The following is a 21,712-nucleotide window of genomic DNA, read 5'->3' on the forward strand; positions in this document are numbered from 1 at the left end:
TCTCTGAATTGAATTTTAAGATCTCTAAAAATTATTTTAGAAATAGACCAGTATAATGAAAGGGCTTCTTAAGACATTTAATAGATACCTCTGTGCTTTTTCTTAAGAAATTAGTCCATTACCTGTTTTTCTCATCTTTTTATAGGTTATTTCTTATGAGGGTCATGGATATCCCCTATCTAAACCTGGAAGGACCGGATTGTGAGTTAATTTTTATTTTCTCATTGTATCTGTGCACTTAAGTGTGTGGTCTGAAGGACTAACAGAAAATATATTATTGAAGGAAATCTATTACTTAAACATGGGCAGTGATTTTTGTGGTTGATATGAATAGTATGCTTAAGTTAATGGGACCCTGGGGCCTTCATTAGTCATCTCTTTACTTACATTTTCCAGTTTATGCATGAGTTGATTTTTAAAAAGTCTTTGCTTCATTATTTCATTTTCCCTCAGAATTCTAATTTCATCACTTCTTATAAATATTTATAATAGATTTTAAGTTATGCTATCTATGTCAGTTACTTTTAAAATTTCTGTTTTCCAATTACTTGAGTAGGTATATATTTAATTTTAGTGGGTTAACGGGGTAGGTGGCCCTGTTAAAAACTGTAAAAGACTTGAGGGTGTAGCTTAGTGTGCATGAGACCCTACATTCCATCCCCTTCACCAAAAAGAAAGAAGAAAAACAAAACCTCAGAAGTCCAGTCTGTTTGGGGGATAATTGCTGCTACTTTTCTTATGTTTACTTTTCCATTCCATTTGCCTTTTTTTAAAACCAGGGATTGAACCTAGGAGCATTTTACCACCAAGTTGCACCTCCAGTCCTTTTTAACTCTTGAGACAGGGTCTCTGTAAGCTGCTGAGTGTCTTGTTAAATTCTTGAGTCTGGCTTTTAATTTGAACTTGAGATTCTCCTGCCTCAGCCTCCAAAGCATTGGGATTACAGGTGCATGCCACTGTACCAGCCCCTGGCTTTTCTCCTGAGAGTCTCAGTTTATTTGCCTTAATTCATGGGTGAACTGTAGTTGGTGATAATAGTATTGGGATGATATTTCATTGCCATGCTGGTGTGCCGAACTCCACATCAGTCTACCAGTCTCACAGCAGTTCTGTCAGCTAAATATCACCATTCCCAATTCATAGCCAAGAGTGGCCAGAATTGCATGGTGAAGCGGTGGTCTGGGATTAGAACCCAGTGTTGTGAGTCAAGACTGCCTCTGCTTAAAAGCTATCAGTTCATTTAGTTTGGCCAGTGCATTATTATTTTAAAAAAAACAAAACATGTGGACAGCTAGATTAAAAGGAGGAGGTTAAATGTTTAGGGAAACTTCTAGAACAGAGTAGCCTTTCCCCCCTTTGCAATATCTGTACAGGAGCCTTTTGAAAAGAGGAGATGATTCTGCATAGAGTTAGTTATGAAATTGTAGTGGACTGTATAGGTCTAGCTTGTGATGCAGAGTTTGGCCAATGCTAAGAATACTCTAGGGGTTGTTTGGAAATCATGAGGCATTCATAGCAATTCCACTAGCTACTGTGAGGTAGTTTCATCAAAGAATCCCTGGTTTACTTGATTGCTTTTCAACTGTCGACCTTTAATCATGTATTTGTCTTGTAGTACAACCTAAACGTGATCATGTTCTCCATGTGACGTTCCCCAAAGAATGGAAAACCAGCGACCTTTACCAGCTTTTCAGTGCCTTTGGTAAGTGAACAGTGCAGATGCACATCTTAGGGTTTGGCTATTCTTTTGATATAGGTGGTTGTGGGTGGATAGACAGTTTTAGCTTGGGCATGAAAGAATGTAAATTCACAACAAGGTTTTAATTTCATTCATGGAATTTTTTTTGTGCTAATATGATCTGAGGAGCTAATATGTGTTAATATGATCTGATATGATCTGAGAGGTTAATATGTGCTTAATATGATCTGTGGATTAATAGGATTCACTTTCCAGTAGGATCCTATTAATCTATAAAAAGCAAGACACCATTACTGTGACTAGGGAACATAAACTCAGACTGAGAGTAAATAATCTTAGAATAAATTCAGAGAGAATGTCTGTTTCATAAGGGCAGGCAGTCTCTGCTTGACATTATAATTAAAGCAACCAACACAATTGTCTGAGCTGACCAAGATATGAGATATTTATGAAGGAGAGTAGTTCTTTCCTTTTTACCAGGTCATGTGATTCTATTAATTTGACCAGACTTCTGGTTAGGATTTGTAGACTGTTCTGATTGCAAGCCTGCACCAATACCGCTTCCTTTTTAAAATTTTTTTAAGATGTTGATAGACCTTTTATTCATTTATTTATATGTGGTGCTGAGAACTGAACCCAGTGCCTCACACACACTAGGCAAGTGTTCTACCATTGAGCCACAACCCGAGCCCACATCAACACCTCTTTATCTTAAGATATTAAGTTATTTAAGCTATCTCCTCTTTGGAAATTCTTAGATAAAATGAATGCTGCAAAAAGCTAAGTAAGACTGGTAACTGTTTATGCATTTCCTCAAGGGATAGTATGCAGACATTTGAAAAGTATTTTATTAGTATTAATGATGTTAAGTTGTTTACATTTTAATCCTTAGAGTAAAAAGTAGGTACAAAATAGGATTCCTTATAGCTAATACTATTTTATAAAACTGTATATAGAAATCTGACTGATAGTACCATGCTGTCAGCACATGAATGCTTTATTTTTCCTTTGTGCTTTTTTGTATTTTCTAAAGTAAGCATATATTACCTCTTATAAGTAAAAACAAATTTAAAAACTTAAAAACTTCACATACTTTATTTTTAGAAAAATATGTGAAAGGCATTTTCTGGAAAATTATCCTGCTCTTTGCAGATAGTCTAGATGTTCTCTGAAATCCTAGTTGCTTTTTAATTTAAATACAGATAAAGAAATGCAGTTGAATTTCAAGGCTCATTTCTTTTGGAAGCTTTCGTTGATTCACACCAAATTCTTATTTCTGTGTTGTCAAACTTTAATTGACTAAATTAAGTAAAATGCTCCAAGTAGAATTTTTTCAGTTTAATTAAAAAAAAAAAAAATCAGCTGTGTGACTTTGGGCAAGTATTCTTTGTTTCCTCATTGGAGAAAATGATAATGATGGTGATGATGATGCTGATAATAATAATATTAATAATACCTTTTCATTGATATGCCACTTAAGATCAAATGAGCTGATCATTAGAAAAGTGTGTGACATAATAGTAACTACTTGTGTCAGTCAGGCAATTAGGAAAGTGTGTGACATAATAGTAACTACTTGTGTCAGTCAGCTTTGCATCACTGTGACCAAAATACCCAACAGAGAACACTGGAGAAGTAGAAGAGTTTAATTGGGGCTCATGGATTCAGAGATCTCAGTCCATGGAAGGCTGACTCCATTGCTCTGGGTGCAAGGTGAGGCAGCACATCAGCGGGCAAGGGCCCAGTGCAGGAAAGCTGCTGAGCTCGGGGTGGAGTCAGGAAGCAGAGAGGAGGGGGAGGGGGCACAGGGAAGAGTAACCCTTCCAGGGCACACCACCAGCGACCCAGCTCCTCCAGCTGTGTCTAGCCTGCCCAGTCAGTCCATTGAGACTAGGGTGGACTCGTTAGGTTGCAGCTGCCACAGTCCAGTCACTTTACCTCCGAACATTTCCTGCATTAACACGGGAACTTGGGGGCAACGCCTCACATCCAAACCATAGTACTACTCAGTAGAAGTTAGCTATTGTTACCTGTCTAAAGGTAACTCATACCCAGGGCAGAGAGTAACCAAGTAACAGCACCTGATTTTTCTAACTGTGTAAGTCAGTGTTGTGCCTTACTCAGCTAAAAGTAAAGATTTTTGTTTTTTCCTTTGATAGTTAAAACAAAACACTTTTCAAAAATTCCTAGCTTTCAGAAATTTTAGTAGAAATGAAAACATTTTTTTCATTGCTAGAGTCTGGTGATGTTTTCCTATTTTGTAAAGTCCAGTCCTCTGTATTTTTTCAAGGGCACTGTTATGGATCCGACAGGTCTCTGCTCTTCCCTTCTGTTTTCTCCAGCCGCCTGGGCCCCTGCTCTTCTCCTAGCTTTTCCCCCTCCATTCTGTCCTATTTGTGTTTAGTCTTTTGTATTTGCCTCTCAGTCTGTATATGTCATTGGTTTTAAGGTAGCTCTTTGCTTCTGTTTGTCCCCGTTACTGATCTGACTTGGTTTTTTCTCTTTGGCTCCTTCGTTTTCTTGTCCTCCATTCTGCCTCTTATTCTCTTCAACATTGATTTTTTCCTTATTACTGTGATGTGTTTTGACTCATTTTTGTTTCCTGTTCTTCAGTTTCAAAGTTTGTGTCTATATTAGTCCATTTTCTGTTTGCCAGTAACATAAGAGACAGGTGAGTTTTGGTCAGGGTGTTGGAGGTACAAGATCAAGGGCCCACACATCTGGTGATGGCCTTCTTACTGACAGAATTCTCAAGTACTGTAGGGCATCACAGGCAAGAGACCGGGGAGGTGTGAATTTGTCTGGATGTCTCTCCCTCTTTTCATGAAGCCACTTTAATGGTTTCATCTAATACTAATCATTTCTGAAAGCCTCCCATGTAAACAACAAAGTCAGATTACATCCCCCCACCTCTTTTTGTGGTGCTAGTGATATAACCCTGGACCTCATGCATACTAGGCAAATGCTAGGCAAGCAATCTACTAATGAACTACAGTACCCACCCCCAGCCAATTTTTATTTTGAGAGAGTTTCACAAAATTGCCCATATTGGCCTCAAACTATTGATCCTCCTGTCTCAGCCTCCCAAACAGCTGGGATTACAAATTTCCACCCTCTTAATAGTGGGGCTTAAATTTGAGCATGAGTTTGGGGAGTAGGGCAACCACTGTGTTCAAACCGTAGCAATCTCGAAAAAGAAACAGAAGTGCTTTTGAACATAGATGATCTGAGTTCTGTTAGTGGTCTTGAGAGGGAAAAAGTTCTCTAGCCCTGGACTAAATGATGATGTGTTCCAGGATTCAGTCCAATTGGAGCTTTCTTTTCCTTTTAAAACAAATTTCTACAAGCTGCTTATTTCTCTTGAAATTTTAACAGAAAAACTACTATAGTGAATTTAAGTTTTAAGCAGGCTGACCTGTAGTGCTGAGATTTTTGAATCAGTTTTTTTTTTTTTTTTCCTGCTTTTAACCAGCATCTCTATAAACATCAGATCTATAAAGTAAATCTGAGAGTTCTCTGAATGGTGAAGTGCTCACTTTACTTTCAATTTAATGTTAACAGGTAGCATTCAGATATCCTGGATTGATGACACATCGGCTTTCGTCTCTCTCAGTCAGCCTGAACAAGTACCCATTGGTGAGTGTTTGGGGCATCTGTTTTGTGTGTAGAGTAGGGTGTGAGCTCACTCTCAATTGAAAAGCTATTGAGTAGAGTATTAAAAAAATGTGTCATTCAGCTACATATTCAAATAGATTTCAAGCTTCATAATTTAAAAGGTGTGAAAAATTTAAATGATATTTATTTCTTTATTTAACGAAGTATTTAATAATCTAAAAGGTGAGAAAATTTTAAGTGAGATGCCTGTTTCTTTTAACAAAGAGTAGCACATTAAGATTATATAATTCTGATAATGTAACTCTCAAGTAATTATGTATGAACACTTCTGTGAACATACAAATTTGTATCAGAATATTTTTGTTTAGTTATCTGACCATCTCATGAACACAGGCTGTGTTGTAGAGGTTAGAAGCATAGGCTCTGGAATCATACTGCTTCACCACTGGTAATCGTGTGACCTTGGGCATGTTATTTAACCTTGATAAACTTGTGCTTATCTCTGTGAACTAAGGATAATAGTATAATCTTGTTAGGGTTATTGTGAGGATTACATGAGATTATGTGTATAAAGCTTGGCATAGTTTTGAACTTTTCTTATAGTTATTTAATAGCAGATTTCACTGTGAAGTTTATTTCAGGAACATATGACACCTGAAGATAGTGTTGGATGCAGGGTGTGAATAGTGTTGCTTATTAAGTGTTTTGATTTTTGCTTAGATACGTTTCTGTGATTTGTTCCTCCACAATCTTTAGAAAGGTGGTTTAAAGAGAACCCAATCCAAAGAGATCAACTTATTAGAAAGCTAAAGATACCTTCAAACAATGGGCAGGCACCAAGGTGCGGCTTCAGTGTGGTTGGAAGAGAACTTAGCTGGAACTCCTGACCTGCAGCCTGTTCCTATCTCTCTCCGCTCAGTGTCTTTGCTCCAGCTGCCTTGCTGGTCACACTCTAGTGACACAGAAGCCTTGCAGTGGGGAGGGAAGGAGATGTGTAGGCTTCGGGATCTGACCTGGGGACCCACTGCAGCTCCACTGCTTGTCTGCATGTGTCCTTGTGAAAGTTACGGGGACCTCTAAGCCTTAGGTTCTGTGTCTGTAAGAGGTGGGTGGCAGAGTTCCTTTGCAGGGTAGGTGCAAGGGTGCAATGAGATCATGATGTTAAGTTCCCAGCAAAAAGCCTGGTACTCCACCTCAGTGTTTGACAAATGGCGGGTGATTATTAAAATAACCTGCTTGACTTCCCTTCTGTGAACAGAAAGAATGAGACTGTAAAAATACTTTGAAATCTGTAGATACTAGTTAGTGGTATTTATTTGAAAATACAAGGATGAGTCCTTATTTAGGTGTTGGAATGTCAGGGTTCCTTTTAATGTTCCTGCTGAATAATGATTGCCTCCTTACTTATTATTGGAAAAATCTTCCAACAGTAGCTTTTAATCTAAGTATTTTATTCAGTGATAACTGACGTCTGGGAGCTACATGTCAGATTCAGCGGGCCGTGGGGCACTCTGTTGTGTTTGACTACTTGGTTGTGTTGCCTCCCTGTGGACAGCGCTGGGTCCATCTTACTCTGTGGCATGAGTAACAAATGTGTGTGTTTAAACGGGCAGTGTTGAGAATAGGCCACAACTTTTTCCTTTTTCATTCCTAGATTAAGAAGTGAATGACTGTTACCTTGTGCCATATACAGATGTGGCTATCAGAGTTTAATTTTCTACTAGGTCTCTTTTCCTGCACAAAAGACAACTCTTAACAAAGTACCTGGCAATTTGCACCTGCTGTGCCTTTGACCATAGTTTCCTTTGACAGAGACATCTTTTACTAAGCCCTGGCTTCCTACAGAACAGGGCTGTGCCCTGCTTTCCTCTCATCTCAAGTTAAACATCATTTCTTCTGGATGTTTTCTCTGGCTGCCTTTGTAGGGGTCAGACCCCATTCCCTCTGCTTGCATAGCATTCTTTTTACCTTATTTCATCATTTTAACAGATCCGTAAAGAACTCACTATTGTTTTGCAGTGCTGAAAGCAGTCATGTCTGGCATCAGTAAGTAAATATGCAATATTTATTGATACAAATAAGTGATATTTGTGGTATTATGACTTAGAAATGCCTTTTTTGCACTCAACTGGTCTTTTGCTGTGATTTCTGAAACTTTGCATATATTTAATTGAAAGACAATGTGAAATTTGTTTTTCATAGTGATAATTCTAATGATGAGAGGGACCCGGGGTACCTAATGTGCTGCAGATCCTATTAATGTTATCTTAAACAAATTACTTACTCATTTCAGCGGAAACAGAGGCCTGTTAGATCAATAATATAACATTGAAAAAATCATTAAGTGCCTATTTATATAACAGTTCATAATGGCTTCTTTGGCTCTGATACAAACTGTTTTTGATTTGTATTCAAGGAGTTCCTTTGTAACTGACACCTGTCTTTTTTTCTTGGCATTACCAATTCTAATCAAGACTTCCAAAGCCATTTTCCAACTTCTTGAATATGAAAGTTCTCTTCTTAATAGGAAACCTTAGTATGTCGATTGTTAAAACCCTTCTGTTGAACACCATTTGGTTTGATTCCTGTTGCTTTTTGTTTGCTGTAGCTGTGGAGATAAAGATTCCTGGCTTTGGAGTGAAGATAAGTGATACCCCATGCAAGTCTTGTGCTAAGCTTTCTTCCCCTCTAGCTGATCAGATGCCACAGTGTATGTCCAGTGTGGGACTCAGTGCATGGAGTTCACTGATCCCCTCACTATTTGAGAATTGTTCTCAAAGTCATTAAGAAATCACCCATAATGGTCAAATCTGAAATCTTATTCATAATTAGAATTTTTATATTTCTAATACAGTTTTGTTCAATGAGAGAAGAGCTCAGTGGTATTTCAAATGTCATACTATTTGAACTCAGTATTTGGACATTGTTTTGAGTGCATTTGAGGACATTATTTCCCTCTATTTTATTTTATTTTTTTTTTTGCGGTACTGGGGATCAAACTCAGGGCCTTGTGCTTGCGAGGCAAGCACTCTACTAGCTGAGCTATCTCCCCAGCCCTCCCTTTATAAATTTTATAGGAATGGTTTGAGAAAAATAAGGTTTTTTTGTTCATTTTGAAAACTGGAGATTGGAGCACAGTGAATACTACAAGAAATTAAAAAAAAGAAAAAAAAAAACAAACAAACAGATAAAGGCACTTTAGAAGAGGTAGAAATCCAACAGTTATTTTGTGAAGCATGCCCACATTGAGATAGTTGTGTAAATTCCCAGTGCACTGACTTAGGAATGCTTTGAAGATGATTTGTTGTGGTGGGGGAAGATCTGGGCTTCACATCAGTCCTAAGTTTTGAGTGCACTTATATTAAAGCATACTTTTAAAAGCACAGCTTTTGATTGTGCCAAACAGATAACTATTAGAGTTGTGGATACAACTCTTTGAAGGTGATCCTTTAGCACTGAATTTGCTAAAAGACTGCTTATAACCTCAAACTTTACCTGTGTGTTTTCTTATTCTTTGTTGTTTGCACAATCTTCAGTCATAAATAATTTTCATTTGTGATATTAATAATTTGTGTTCTTGTTTTTCCTTGATTATTCTAGCTAGGGACCAATTTTGTTCATCTTTTCAAAGAGCCAGCTTTTGGCTTAGTTCATTTTACTCTATTGTTTGCTTTGGGCTATTTTGTTGGTTCTGCTTTTTTGAAGATTTCTTTCTTTTTACTTCCTTTGGGTTTACATGGCTCTCTTTTTCCAATTTCTTTAGGTAGACCCTTATGTAACTGTTTTTTTGTTGTTGTTGTTTTGTTTTTCTTTTGAAATATTTTAAGCCTGGTCTCCTGCAGGTTATCCCTAGGTCAGAATAGTTCAGTGGTTAGCTAGTAATTTCTCAGGAGTTATGCTTAAACACTGAGAGAGTAAGGCTTTCTCCATCTGCCAGGTGGGTAAGGAAACACATGAGATGGGCAAGCAGTTCACAGGGTTAGCCCATTTTTACTTTCAGCTGCACCTCATCTCCACTGGGTGCACAAGGCCTCAATCTCAGCTGGCAGTGAGCACATAGCTGAGACTCTTGTCATTGACTTGACCTTTTTTTTTTTTTTTTTTTTAAGATTTTTTTAGTTGTCAATAAATCTTTATTTTACTTATTTATATGCAGTGCTGAGAATCAAACCAGTGCCTCACACATGCTAGGCAAACACTCTACAACTGAACTACAACCCCAGCCCAACTTGACCTTTTTTTCCCCTAATGAAAACATGTAAAGCTATAAATTGTCCTCTGAGCACTGCTTTTTCTGTATCCTGCAAATTATATTTGCATTTTCATTATCATTAGATTAAAAAAAGTTTCCTAATTTTTCTTTTGACTTTGATTATTTAGAAAGGTATGGTTTCATTTCTAAATGGTTAGGATATCCTTGATCTCTTATTGCTACTAATGTATAATTTAATCCTGTTTGATTAGAGATTGCAGTGATTTCAGCTCTTTTGTGTTTTGTGGTCAAGTGTAGCCAAGTTTAAGGTCTATCTTGCTGAATATACTAGGTGTACCTAGAAAGATCAAATTTTCTAGTACGTGGTTTGATCCCTACACATCTGTTAGCGTTGTTCGTGTATTCTATGTCCTTACTAATGTTTTTTCTATTGAGTAGCTCTATCAAGTTTGGAGATGAAGTGTTAAAATCTCCTGTGATTTCAGAATTCTCTATTTTCCTGTTTAATTATTTCCAATTTCATACCATATATTTTGAAGCTATTATTAAGTACCTTTATACTTTTGGTTGTTTTATCTTGGTGATGAATTGACCCTTTTATTATTATGAAATATTTCTCTTTGTCTTTGGTAATGCTACTGATTTTAAGTCTTCCTTATCAGATATTAATATAATCATTCCATTTTTTTTTAACACTTTTTGTGTTTGTTCAGTGTACCCTTTCCTCCACTTACTCTCTTCCTGTGTGTATTATATACATAAGTTTATTGTAGACAGTATATAGTTTAGTCTTCCTTTTTTATCCTTTCTGATAAATCTGACTTGTAGTTGCAGTGTTTATTCTGATTAAATGTCATAATTGATCTGGTTAAGGCTGTTACTTTAAAATGTGTTTTTTGTTTATTCCCTGTTTGTTTTGTTCCTTTGTTTATCCCTTTTCTATTTCTTTTGTATTATATGAATTGTTAAACAATCATTCTTTTTAAATTTTCCATTGACTTTGTAGTTTTATCTCTTTGCATTAATTTAGTGGTGATTGCTTTTAAGAATTTCAGTCTCTATAGCTTTTCACTGTCCATTAATAGTTCATATTTCACCTCATCTCATAGACTACACCCAGGGCCTGGAGTGTGCTCTGCATGTGCTTCACCCTTAGCTTCTCCTCTGTGACTATTCCCTTGGGATTATCAGAGCTTCTTGAATCCATGGATTCATGTCTTTTATCAGATTTGGAACTTTCTCGACTTTCAGAAATTTTTTTTCTGTTCTATATTCTCTTGCCTCTCCTTTGGGAATTCCAACCACCTGTATGTAATTATTCTAGTTTATTGTTATTCTAGTAGTTCCTGATGCTCTCCTCACTTTTTTTTCCTACCTTCTTTCTGTTATTCAAATTAGATAATTTCGGTCTCCAAACTCACATACTTTTTACTCTGTCATCCTTATTCTGTTTGCTATTAAGCCTATGCAGTGAACTTCTTTGTACTGTTTCGTTTTTTCCATGTTGTTAATTAATTTAAAATTAAGTTTAAATGGTGTTGAGGATGGAACCCAATGCCTCACATATGCTAGGCAAGTGCTCTACCACCGAGCCACAACCCTAGTCCCCAGGGAATTTTTTATATCATATACAGATTGTCCTTGACTTAAAGTGGGATTGTATCCTGATCAGCACATTGTAAATTGAAAATATCATTAAGTTGAAGATGTGTTTAATATAACTAAACTAAAAACATCATAGCTCAGCCTGTCCTACCTTAAACATGCTCAGAACACTTACATTAGTCTATGATTGGGCAAAATCATCTCACAGGAAAGCCTATGTTATAATAAAGTATTGAATATCTCATATGATTTATTGGATACTGTACTTAAAGGCAGAATGTTATATGGGTATGCTTTTGTACCCAGAAAGTAAAAAAATTGTCAGGTTGAACTATTGAGTCAGGGACCATCCATGTTGAGTTTTTCAGTGCCTTATTTCCATTCAGTTTATTTTTATTCTTTCCTTTTATTCTGAACCCTGTGTTCCTTCACCTCCTTGAACATAGAACAGGCTGTTTGAAGTCCTTGTCTAATCATCACCACCTGGGTGTTGGCACCTGTTGACAGCTTTGCCCTGAGAGTACTCTGTATTTTCCTGGCCTTTGTATGGTAGGGATTTGACATTGTTTCCTGGATGTGGTGAATATTCTCTTGTTGAGACGCTGGATTTGGTTATATGCCTCAGAAGGGTATTGACGCTTTTCTTTTAGTTTTATCCATTAACCTATTTAGTCTCAGACTGTAAGCTCTTTCATACTTGTGTGTGTGGCAGCAGGTGGGGCAGCTTGAATCCTAGCTCAGATTGCTTTCAGTCTGCTGCATCCAAAAGGAACAGTCAGCCAGAGACTATCTGAGGCTACACACCAAATCTGGGGTTCCCCTCCTCTGGTTTCCTTTTTTCTAGAATTACTTTTTCATCCTCTATTGCCTCCAGCTGCCCTATGCTTCTTCCTTGGGTTAGAAAGAAGGGACTTCCTGTCAGAGTCTTAAGTGCCCAGGCCCCTTTAACCAGTCATCCTCTGGGCGGTCACACGCACAACCCAGGAAATCCACTCTGAGCCAGTTTGCTTCTTCCAATTTTTTGATTCCCCTCCAAAATCTATTAGTTTTTATTCATGTTCCCAGGTGCCCAGATGAATCATTCTGGCATTTTCCTGGAGCTTAGAGTCGTTACCTGTGGGAGGCGGCACTCCCTTACCTGGGCTTTTAAACTGCTGCCCTTCCATCATCTGCTTTTAGCTTCACATCTTCCTGCTATAGAGCTATACCATGCTTACACTACTTCTTTCTCTTTGTTTAATAGTATTTTAAGAAAATCATTTGTTATGGAAGTATTTTAATATTTTATTTATTCATTGTACACAAATGGAGCACAACTTTTCATTTCTCCGGTTGCAAACGATGTAGAGTCACACCATTCATGTAATCATACACAGACACAGGGTAATGATGTTTGCCTCATTCCACCATCTAGAAAATCTTTTATTTATTTATTTTTTTAATTTAGCTTTTAATTTTTTACAGACTGCATTTTGATTCATTGTACACAAATGAGGTACATCATTTCATTTCTGTGGTTGTACACAATGTAGATTCATACCATTCGTGTAATCATACATGTACATAGGGTCATGATGTCTGTCTCATTCCACCATTTTTCAAACCCCTCTCCCTCTTATTTCCTTCTACATATCCTAAAGTTCCTCCATTATTCTCTCATTCCCCACCCCCCAGAAAATCTTAAAGCAGAAAAAAAATGTAACTTATCTCCTTTGACTGATTTAAAGTGACTTTAGTTCATTTGATTTCACATGCACATCATACACAGTGTTAAAGTAGTTGATGTCTTTGCTTCTATTTGTGGGTCTTTTAGTTGACTAGCATGTCAATTGTATTTTTTCTGTCAAAGAGGAAATACATAAAATATTCAAGAAAGAACCAAACAGTGGTGTTTTTCCTTGCACATTTATTTTCCCGGTCCTAAGTTGCTTGTGGAATTGACTTACAACAAGCACCTTGAATTATTAATGTAGCAAATAGATAAATGATTGTGAGTTTGGCATGGCATTTTAAAGTAAGATTTTTATTAAATAAGTTTATTTTAAGCCGTTTTGGTGGTGCACGTCTGTAATCCCAGTGGCTTGGGAGGCTGAGGCAGGAGGATGATGAGCGAGTTCAAAGCCAGCCTCAGCAAAAGCAAGGTGCTAAGCAACTCAGTGAGACCCTGTCTCTGAATAAAATACAAAATAGGGCTGGGGACGTGGCTCAGTGGTTGAGTGCTCAGAGTTTAATCCCCAATACTGGGGGAGTGGGGAAGCTTATTTTAGAGGAACGGGACTGATAATTTACTTTGTGGATTTTAATGACATAGGATTTTTTCCCTCTAAGCACTGGATCCTGGAAACAAATGTATTTCTTTCTATACAGGCAAGATTTTTACTGGTGGCTTATAGAGGACTAAAATTGGCTAAAGGAAAAGTATTAGGAAGATGAGGGTGAACATGCTCTGTTAACTATCTTCTACACTTTTTTTTTTTTTTCTTCTTCTCATTTTTGGTACTGGGATTGAACTCAGGGACACTTAATCACTGAGCCACATCCCCAGCCCTTCTTATTTTTTATTTTGAGACAAGGCATCACAAAGTTGCTGAGGTTGGCCTCAAACTTGTGATCCTCCTGCCTCAGCCTCCTGAGTTGCTGGGATTACAGGCGTGCACCACCATGCCTGGTTGTATAGCAGTCTTCTATTTGAATACTTGGAAGAACAACTGACTGAATTTTTTTTCTCTAAATCATTTAATCCATCAAAACCACTATGGAAAATTTGATAACATTTATTAAGAACTTTTGTTTTCCTATTCCCTTTGTGTGTTTAATCTTGAGAATTTGCAATTTTATCTCTGCTGTGAAATCTGCATCAGGCAGAGTTAAGAGTGTGACAATAATTTGGATTCTGCCTAAACTAACATTCTTTAGGGCATTTTCTGGTATGAGAATAGAACTGAAAACTTCCTCACTGCCAGAGAAGGATCCATAAGTCCTTGATACAATTAGTGTTAGGGTGGATGTATTGTTGGCTCACCTGAAATCCCAGCTACATGGGAAGCTGAGGCAGGAAGATTGCAAATTTTAAGTCCAGCCCAGGCAATTCAGCAAAACCCCATCTCAGGAAAAAAGTAAAATCACCAGCATTCAAGTGGCAGTGCGCTCGGTGTCAGGTACAGCAAGCTGTGCTCCAGAGCCCTGGCTTTCCACATGCTGACACCTTGTTTCTTACCCGTACCACTGGCTTGTGATGTTTGTTTTAGGGCCTGTTGTCTGAATCTAAGAATGTTTACTTTTTGATATACTATCAGAATATTTGGTAAATCTGTCAAGTTGCACTGTCACTTGTAAAAAAAAATGCTTTTGTTTTGCCCTCTTGGTTCCAATTTTAGAAGTAAATCAAATTCATTGTTGACAATGTGAAAAATATTTGAAAGCAAAAGGGAGAAAACAGTTCAGCCATGTTCTCACAACCCAGAAGTGAATGCTAGTAATATCTTGGTTAGTTTTTCCTTTTAGATGTTTGGTTTTTTAGGTCAGTATTTGTATCACATTTTCTTTATATATATATATATATATATATATATATATATATTTTTTTTTTTTTTTTAGTTGTAAATGGACACGATATCTTTATTTTATTTATTTAATTTTATGTGGTGCTGAGAATCAAATCCAGTGCCTCATGTGCTAGGCAAGTGCTCTACCACTGAGCCCCAGCCCAGCCCACTGTACCTCATTTTCAACGGCGCATTCTCTTTTATTATATAGATAGGCATGACTTACTTAGCTGAATCTCTGTTTTGGATGTCTAAGTTACATCCACATTTTTACTTTAAATGAACACTTAATGAGCATCGGTTCTTCAGTTCTTATCTATATCTCTGATTATTAAATTCTGAAGAAGTGAAATCATTAGGTCTATGATGATATTCTTAAACAACTTAAAGCAACTAATTTTTCCACACTGTTGATTATTTTGCAGTTATGGGAATGGAACCTAGGGCCTTTCACATGCCGGGCATGTTCTGTACCACTGAGAAGCACTCCCACTTCCCCCTCTTTATTAATAAACAAATGATAATTTATTTTTGTTCATAGAAAAAGAAACACCAAAGGGAAATATCTTGCTTTTAAAACTCTTGGTATGGCCGGCAGGTAGTCCTTTATTGTGATTGGCTGAAATTATTTTATGGCATCTTTTTTCTCATCGTGAAATTTGTATGATTAGTTTCTCTGAATTTTCCTCCAGTTTCTTTGGTTTAAACCTATATTCTGAAAAGGTAGATATTGAACATTTTTGATTTGTGATGTTCACTGAGAGTATTTCCACTGTTGAGTGTTTTTACAACCTGTCTTTTCTTAGGAAACGTGTATTTGTTTATCTTGGAAAGGAGACCAAACATCACTTAGGTCGCAGGGTGAATGTCACTTCATCATGTGTGGCAGAAGTGCCAGCTAATGCTAGGTCAGTGCCATGCTGTCACTGATGGCAGTGGCAACCTGAGCTCGGGAGCCCGTTTCACCTGCATTAGTGCCTCTGGGTGCTGGTGAGTGTTTCTCAGGTGGTTTGATCGTAAAAGCAACCATGACCTGGAAAACTTCTGAGTAACAAAGGTTTGCATTCCATCCTCCTGCTGGCGGGGATGTCCCTTACCCTTCCTGCAGGTGAGTTGAAGTGATGGAGCTTCGGAGAGACCCTTTGCAGATTGTATCAGAGGCCAGGGAGCCAGCTACTTCAGTATTGGGAAAAGGAACGGAGGACACTGGTGTGTTAATATGAAACTTTGAATTTTCCCCCCACAAATTCCTTCTTGTTATTATGTAATTAAAATTGGGAGAAAGAAAACAGATTTTCATAGCATATTATACAGTTTAAAAATGAGCTTGTTGTAGAATATCACTAATTTTAATTATCTATTAACCTCCAAAATAAGTTTTAATCACTTCCTATTGTGAGCAGGGTCACATTTAGGCATGCATTTTTGTAATTGTATTTTCACATGGAGTGTAAATCCTTTGTTCCTCATGTTTCATCATTGAGTATTGCTAAATACCTTATGGTTTTTATGCTCAGTGTTCTTTACAGTGACAACAGAGAAGAGATTAATTAAGAAGGTGTTTTTTAAAGGTTTTTGAAGGATGGCTTTCACTTGAAACCTGCGGGGTTACTCTTTGCATAAGTCTTTGCCTCCTCTTGAAGGACTGCGGGGCTGGCTTTAGGTGGGGAAAGGAGATGCAGGCCCTTCTTCAGATAACCAATCAGATGACTAGTGCACCCCCGGTGCTGAGTGCAGTGAGGAGAGCGGGAGGGCCAGCACAGGCTGCGTGGAGGTGCAGAAGAGGGTCAGCAGGGAAAGCTGCCTGGAGCCAGTGGAGCCTGTGCTCATCCTCCAGCAGTGAGCTGGAGATGGCCTTGGTGAGGGGCTGGACCAGCTCACCTGTTGGTGTAGCAGAGGATAGGTGTGAGGGGGTGACAGGAGAGAGAGTCAGAAAATGGAAGCACAGTGTTTGTGTGTTAAAAATAGAAGGTTGAGCTGGTCTTGTGGGGCACACCTGTAATCCCAGCTCCAGAGGAGGCCGAGGCAGGAGAATGGCAAGTTCAAGGTCAACCTCAGCAACTTTGAAGACCCTGTATCAAAATAAAAATAACAAATGAACTAGGGATGAAGCTCAATGTAGAGCACTTGCCAAGCATGAAAGAAGTCCTGGGTTTAGTCCCCAGTGCTTCGAGGAAAAAAAAGAAAGACAACTCCAGGAAGGGTTTCTGGGTATCTAGTACCAAACTGTTCAAACAGGGAGCTGCCCTCAGAGAGCTCAGTCACTGTCAGAGGTGGCATCCTGATGGCACTCTTCCATGTGTGTAGGTTGCACTGTAACAGAGTAAAAAATAACTGCACTAGGTGGACATATTCAAACTGGTCCTATTTATTTTTAAATGTCTGAAAGGTTGGTCTTTGTGTTTACTCGGTTCATAGCCTCCTCTAAGAGACTGAGGCCAAATTGAATTTAACTGGGAACCTGCCACATCTATAAATGCTACATAGAGTAATAAATGGGCCATGGCTTCCAAGAATTGGTGACAGTGCACTTCAGTTCCTAATTTAGAGTTCATGAAAACTATGACAAACAAGATTGCAAAAAAAGAAACCCTGCTCGATGGAGTCATCTTTGACAAACATTTAAATGCTGTTTATGCAGATGGTGCTGGAGCACGTGAAGGTAGGGGATGAATGGCCCAGTAGTAAGTGGAAGAGTACAGGTAGTGATGCTCCTGGGTCTGCAGAAGGGGACGCCTGAGCTAAAGCATATCAACTAGTGTTAACATGTCCCACCAGAGTTGCTGCCACTTGAAGTGGGGTCCATGTCTCAAACTTTATTCACATCCTTGGTATGTGGGACAGTGCTGGGCACAGAGTTGTGGAAGGCTTTGAGGAGAAGCCTTAATGTGCTGTTGGTGAAAGGGTAAGTCCTGGATTAGCAGAGAGAAAACAGGAGGGGATGCCACCACAGCAGAGCTGGGCATGACAGTGGATGTTTATGATCGTGCTTTTCAAACTGTGCATCATACTTTCTTAATTGGTTGTGAAATCATCTGAGTGAGTGGTGACCAGCATTTAAAAAAAGGAAGAAGTTACAAGAAAATGTCAGTGTCCCAGGTAACAAAGGTAGGTTTTTTTTTTTTTTTTTTTTTTTTTTTTTTTTTTTTTTGTGCTGCTGGGGATTGAACCCAGGGCCTTGTGCATGTGAGGCAAGCAAGCACTCTACCAACTGAACTATATTCCCAGCCCTGGTTTTTAAATGTAACATTTTTTTCAGTGTTAAATCTATACATACAGATACACATGTGTACTGGGTTATAATAAAAACCCACTGGTTGTGGGTCATGGTTAAAAATGTTTGAATTCTAATGGTTTAGGAGACAACTGAAGACTTCACTTAATGAAGAACTTTTCCATGTGTGCAAGACACGGTGGCAGGTGTTAGTGGTCAGGAGAGGAAGCGAAAGTCACTGGCACAGCACTCACTCCTTGGTGCTTCTTAGCTCTAGACCTGTCAGGATCCATGCAGTCACATCTCGGGCAATTGCTCATTCCGTTCACCCCTTCACCGCCATGCACAGGAGCAGATGTCTGTGCTTCTCACCAAGAGGAACCTTGCCTTAGATGAATCTGGCCCTCTCTAACCCCCTTGCTTGGTGCTCCCCAAGGGAGGAGGATACATGACTCAACTGATGGGCACAGTCCAGGAGAGTGTCACACTCAAGGGCCTTTTGATCAGTGGGTGGGGCTGCTACTGCATTGAAGAGGGAAGACCTGGAGACCAGCTGCTGGGGTCTCTGGTAGAGTTTAGAGACTCCTTGCAGCTGCAGCTCTCACTGATGGGTCTCATGGTGTAGGTTCCTGCAGTGGGTGGCAGGAGCCCCACTGGGACCTTAGGCTGGAATATTTCATCACCACCATCTACCATGGAGTCTTGTACTTTGGAGGAATAATAATGCTGCTAAGCACTCAGGAGCTGATCCATGTGTTCCTTAGCTCGCTAGAGCCATAAGAAAGGAAGATGTAGTTCAGTTGTGGTGGCCCAACTACAATATCATCTTATGACTCTAGCAACTACCAGCAACTTGGGAGACTGAAGCAAAGGATTGATTGCAAGTTGAAGGCCAGCCTTGGCAACTAAAGCCTGTCTCAAAATTTTAAAAAATTTGAAAAGGGCTGGAAGTGTGACTCAGTGGTAAAAGTGCCCCTGGGTTCAATCCCTGGTATCAAAAACTAATAAAATAAAATAATTAAAATGAAATTTCATATACATTAAAGAGAGAGAGAACACAGGAGTGCAAGCAAGCACAATGCTCCTGGGTGCTGACCAGTCCTGGGGGATTGAGTTGAAAGGGCAGGATTCCAGTTTGGGATTGCTACCTGCCTCAAATTTGAACTTTGTATGTGAGCAGCAAAGAACCTTTTTGCATGCCCAGGGGTTGGCATGTTAAGGAGTTCTCTTCACAGGATGAAGAGCACAGGATGGCTGAGAGGTGGGGAGTGGCCACTGTGGAGTGGGTGTTTTGGGAGTAGTCTGTGAGGATGTTTTATTGCTGCTGCCATTGTTTGGATTTTATGGAAACGATTTTTTTTTTCCCGGTAGTACCGGGATTGAATGCAGGTGTGCTCTACCATTCAGTTACACCCCCAGCCCTTTTTTTATTTTGAGACAGGGTTAAGCTAAGTTGCTGAAACTGGCCTCAAACTTGTGATCCTCCTGCCTCAGCCTCCTGAGTTGCTGGGATTACAGCACTGTGCTTGTCTGAAACAACTTTTTAATTTGCTTCTCCCTTCTGGTTTACAAAACCTGAAAGGCTTTTTAACTCCAGATGTGACTTTGTATGTCGTAATTGCATTTCACCAACCAGAAGATGGTGCTGTTGTTCAGACAACCAATCCACTTTTCCAAGTTCAAGTAAAACTTGTCCCTTAAACGCTTATTCATGCTCAGTAATGTGGTCTGATTAGCATCAGCTTCCACGGCACAGTCTGCAGACAGGAGCATAGCACAGAGGATGGAACTTTGGAGTCTGGAGCCAGAGAAGCCTGGCCTGGGGGCCTTAGTTTGATTTTCCCCCAGGACCACCTTTGCACTGGGGTAAAGTGACAGAAGTACCTTTTGACCAAAGGGTCGAAAAACTACTGCCAAGAGGATTTTTAGTTGTTTTTCCTATGACTTCCTGCAGCTGGATTGTCACTCTAACTAATCTCTTATCAATGCAGCAAGGAGTCTCTTCTTGGAGCCTCTCAGGTCCCAGTTCCTAGGTGAGCAGAGCAGCTTTCTGTTGTAGAGCTTCTCTTTGGAGTGAGTTCAGAAATAATACAAGGATGCCACAGACAGAAATGTTTGCTGTAAGCTAAGGTTGGATAGGGATTTCTTCTGAGGCTCAGTCAGGGAAGCTAGTTGGGTCCTGGTATGAAGAGCACAGTCAACCCTCATTATTCACAGATTCTGTCCTCGTGGATTTGCTCTCTTGCTAAGCTTTCTTTGTAACTTCAAACACAGTGCTCAGAGTGCTTTCATGGTCCTTCTCAGACAGGCAGAGCGGAGACTTGAGCTGCCCAAGGCGCTCCTTCCCAGCTGAGGCCGAACCAGTCGATGCGCTGCCTCTGAGTTTCAGCTCTCAGACTGTGAGCAAGTGTCCTTTCCCTGTCTAATTAGTGCCATGTTTTTTGAATTTTATGCTTCTTGGTGAGTTTGCTATAAAAGATGGTCCCAAAACATAGCGTTGACGTACAAGAAGGCTGTGACCTGCCTCATGGTGAAAATGCACTAGATGAGCCACTCTCCGGGGGAGCTCATGCTGTTGGCTGAGAGTGCAGGGTTAGTGAGCCAGCATTAGGTGTCACACGAGGTGTCCTTAGACAGGGGCAACGGGAAACAAGGTTCATATTGAGCAGTTGGCAGAAAGGTGACCAGAGGCTCATCGGAAGCTAACCGCATTTCCCCAGGAGCAGTGGCTCCCTGAGCACAGTGCAGTGCTCAGGGAGACTCGAAAGAACGTGACTCTAAAAGACTTGACTGTTGGTTGTTTTCTGCCTTCATTTCTCCTCCAGGATGTGCAGCCTGAAGCCCTAGGGAAAAGGGATCTGGACTGCCTGCTTCCTATTTTTTTTTTTTTTCTTTTTTTCCCCTTTTTTTCTATTTTCAGTGCTGGGGATTGAACCCAGGACCTTGTGCTTGCGAGGCAGACATTCTACCAACTGAGCTGTGTCCCCAGCCCCTACTGTCTGTTTTTAAAGAAGAGGTACCTCTGGCAGGACTTCAGGAGTCATTCTTGTTCTTGACCCATAGGAACAATGCTACAAAAATGGATTCCCCACAGCCTCTCCTGGCCCAGCAGGCAGCTTAACCCTGGCATAGACCATGGTTCCAAGTGCTGGGTCATTAGGAGAATGGAGACTTTGGGTGCAAGTGTTGAGTTTGACTTTAATTGAAAATGATACTTTCTTTTCTTTTCTTTCTAATAGTGCTGGGAATTGAACCCAGGACCTCAGGCTTGCTAGGCAAGTGTTCTACGCCTGAGCCATACCCCCAACCCTATTTCTTCTTTTTCTTGGCACCTTGTTCTGCAGTTGCATCCTCTTGTGGAATTCTGCCTTCACTTTTGCTTTGGGTGATGAGCCTTGAGAAACTCTGAATGTGTGGTTACTTTATCAGCCTTCTCATTTCAGCTGCATTCTATCTTTATACCTTGGCCCTTTTAGAAAGGAAGTGACCTGAGATGGGAGAAGAATGAAAAGCAGTGGACGATTTGTTTAATTCTTTAGACAGCACTAGGAAAAAGTTACATGTAGCAAATTTGGTTGAAATCAAAGTGAGAACATTGGGATGTCCTTATGTAGTCTTCCTTTTAACCTCTGTACATGTCACACACAGTACCATCTTTTCCTGGTAGAGCCTATAATTAAGCAAAGTGTTGCTTTGAGGTCTGCTGAACTGATCTGGGCCTTGGGTTCAGTGAGTGGTTCTGCCCTGACATCAGCAGGTGGGGGCCCTTTGCAGGTGGGTGATCTGAAGAGACAGTGACAGGAACACCTCTTGTGCCCCAT

General features: G+C 39.5%; 1 protein-coding gene across 7 annotated transcripts in view; it reads left to right on the forward strand.

Annotated features, from left to right (window-relative positions):
- Positions 1-21,712, forward strand: part of Parn (poly(A)-specific ribonuclease) — a 143,609-nt gene that overhangs the window by 58,184 nt on the left and 63,713 nt on the right. For all 7 annotated transcript variants that reach the window (XM_047532749.1, XM_047532751.1, XM_047532746.1 and 4 more), the window contains 3 exons: positions 146-201; positions 1,616-1,702; positions 5,261-5,335. In XM_047532749.1, coding sequence (XP_047388705.1) covers positions 146-201; positions 1,616-1,702; positions 5,261-5,335 — 218 coding nt within the window. The remainder of the gene's footprint in view (positions 1-145; positions 202-1,615; positions 1,703-5,260; positions 5,336-21,712) is intronic.

The sequence above is a fragment of the Sciurus carolinensis genome, chromosome 18, assembly GCF_902686445.1.
Source record: "Sciurus carolinensis chromosome 18, mSciCar1.2, whole genome shotgun sequence".
Taxonomy (NCBI): domain Eukaryota; kingdom Metazoa; phylum Chordata; class Mammalia; order Rodentia; family Sciuridae; genus Sciurus; species Sciurus carolinensis.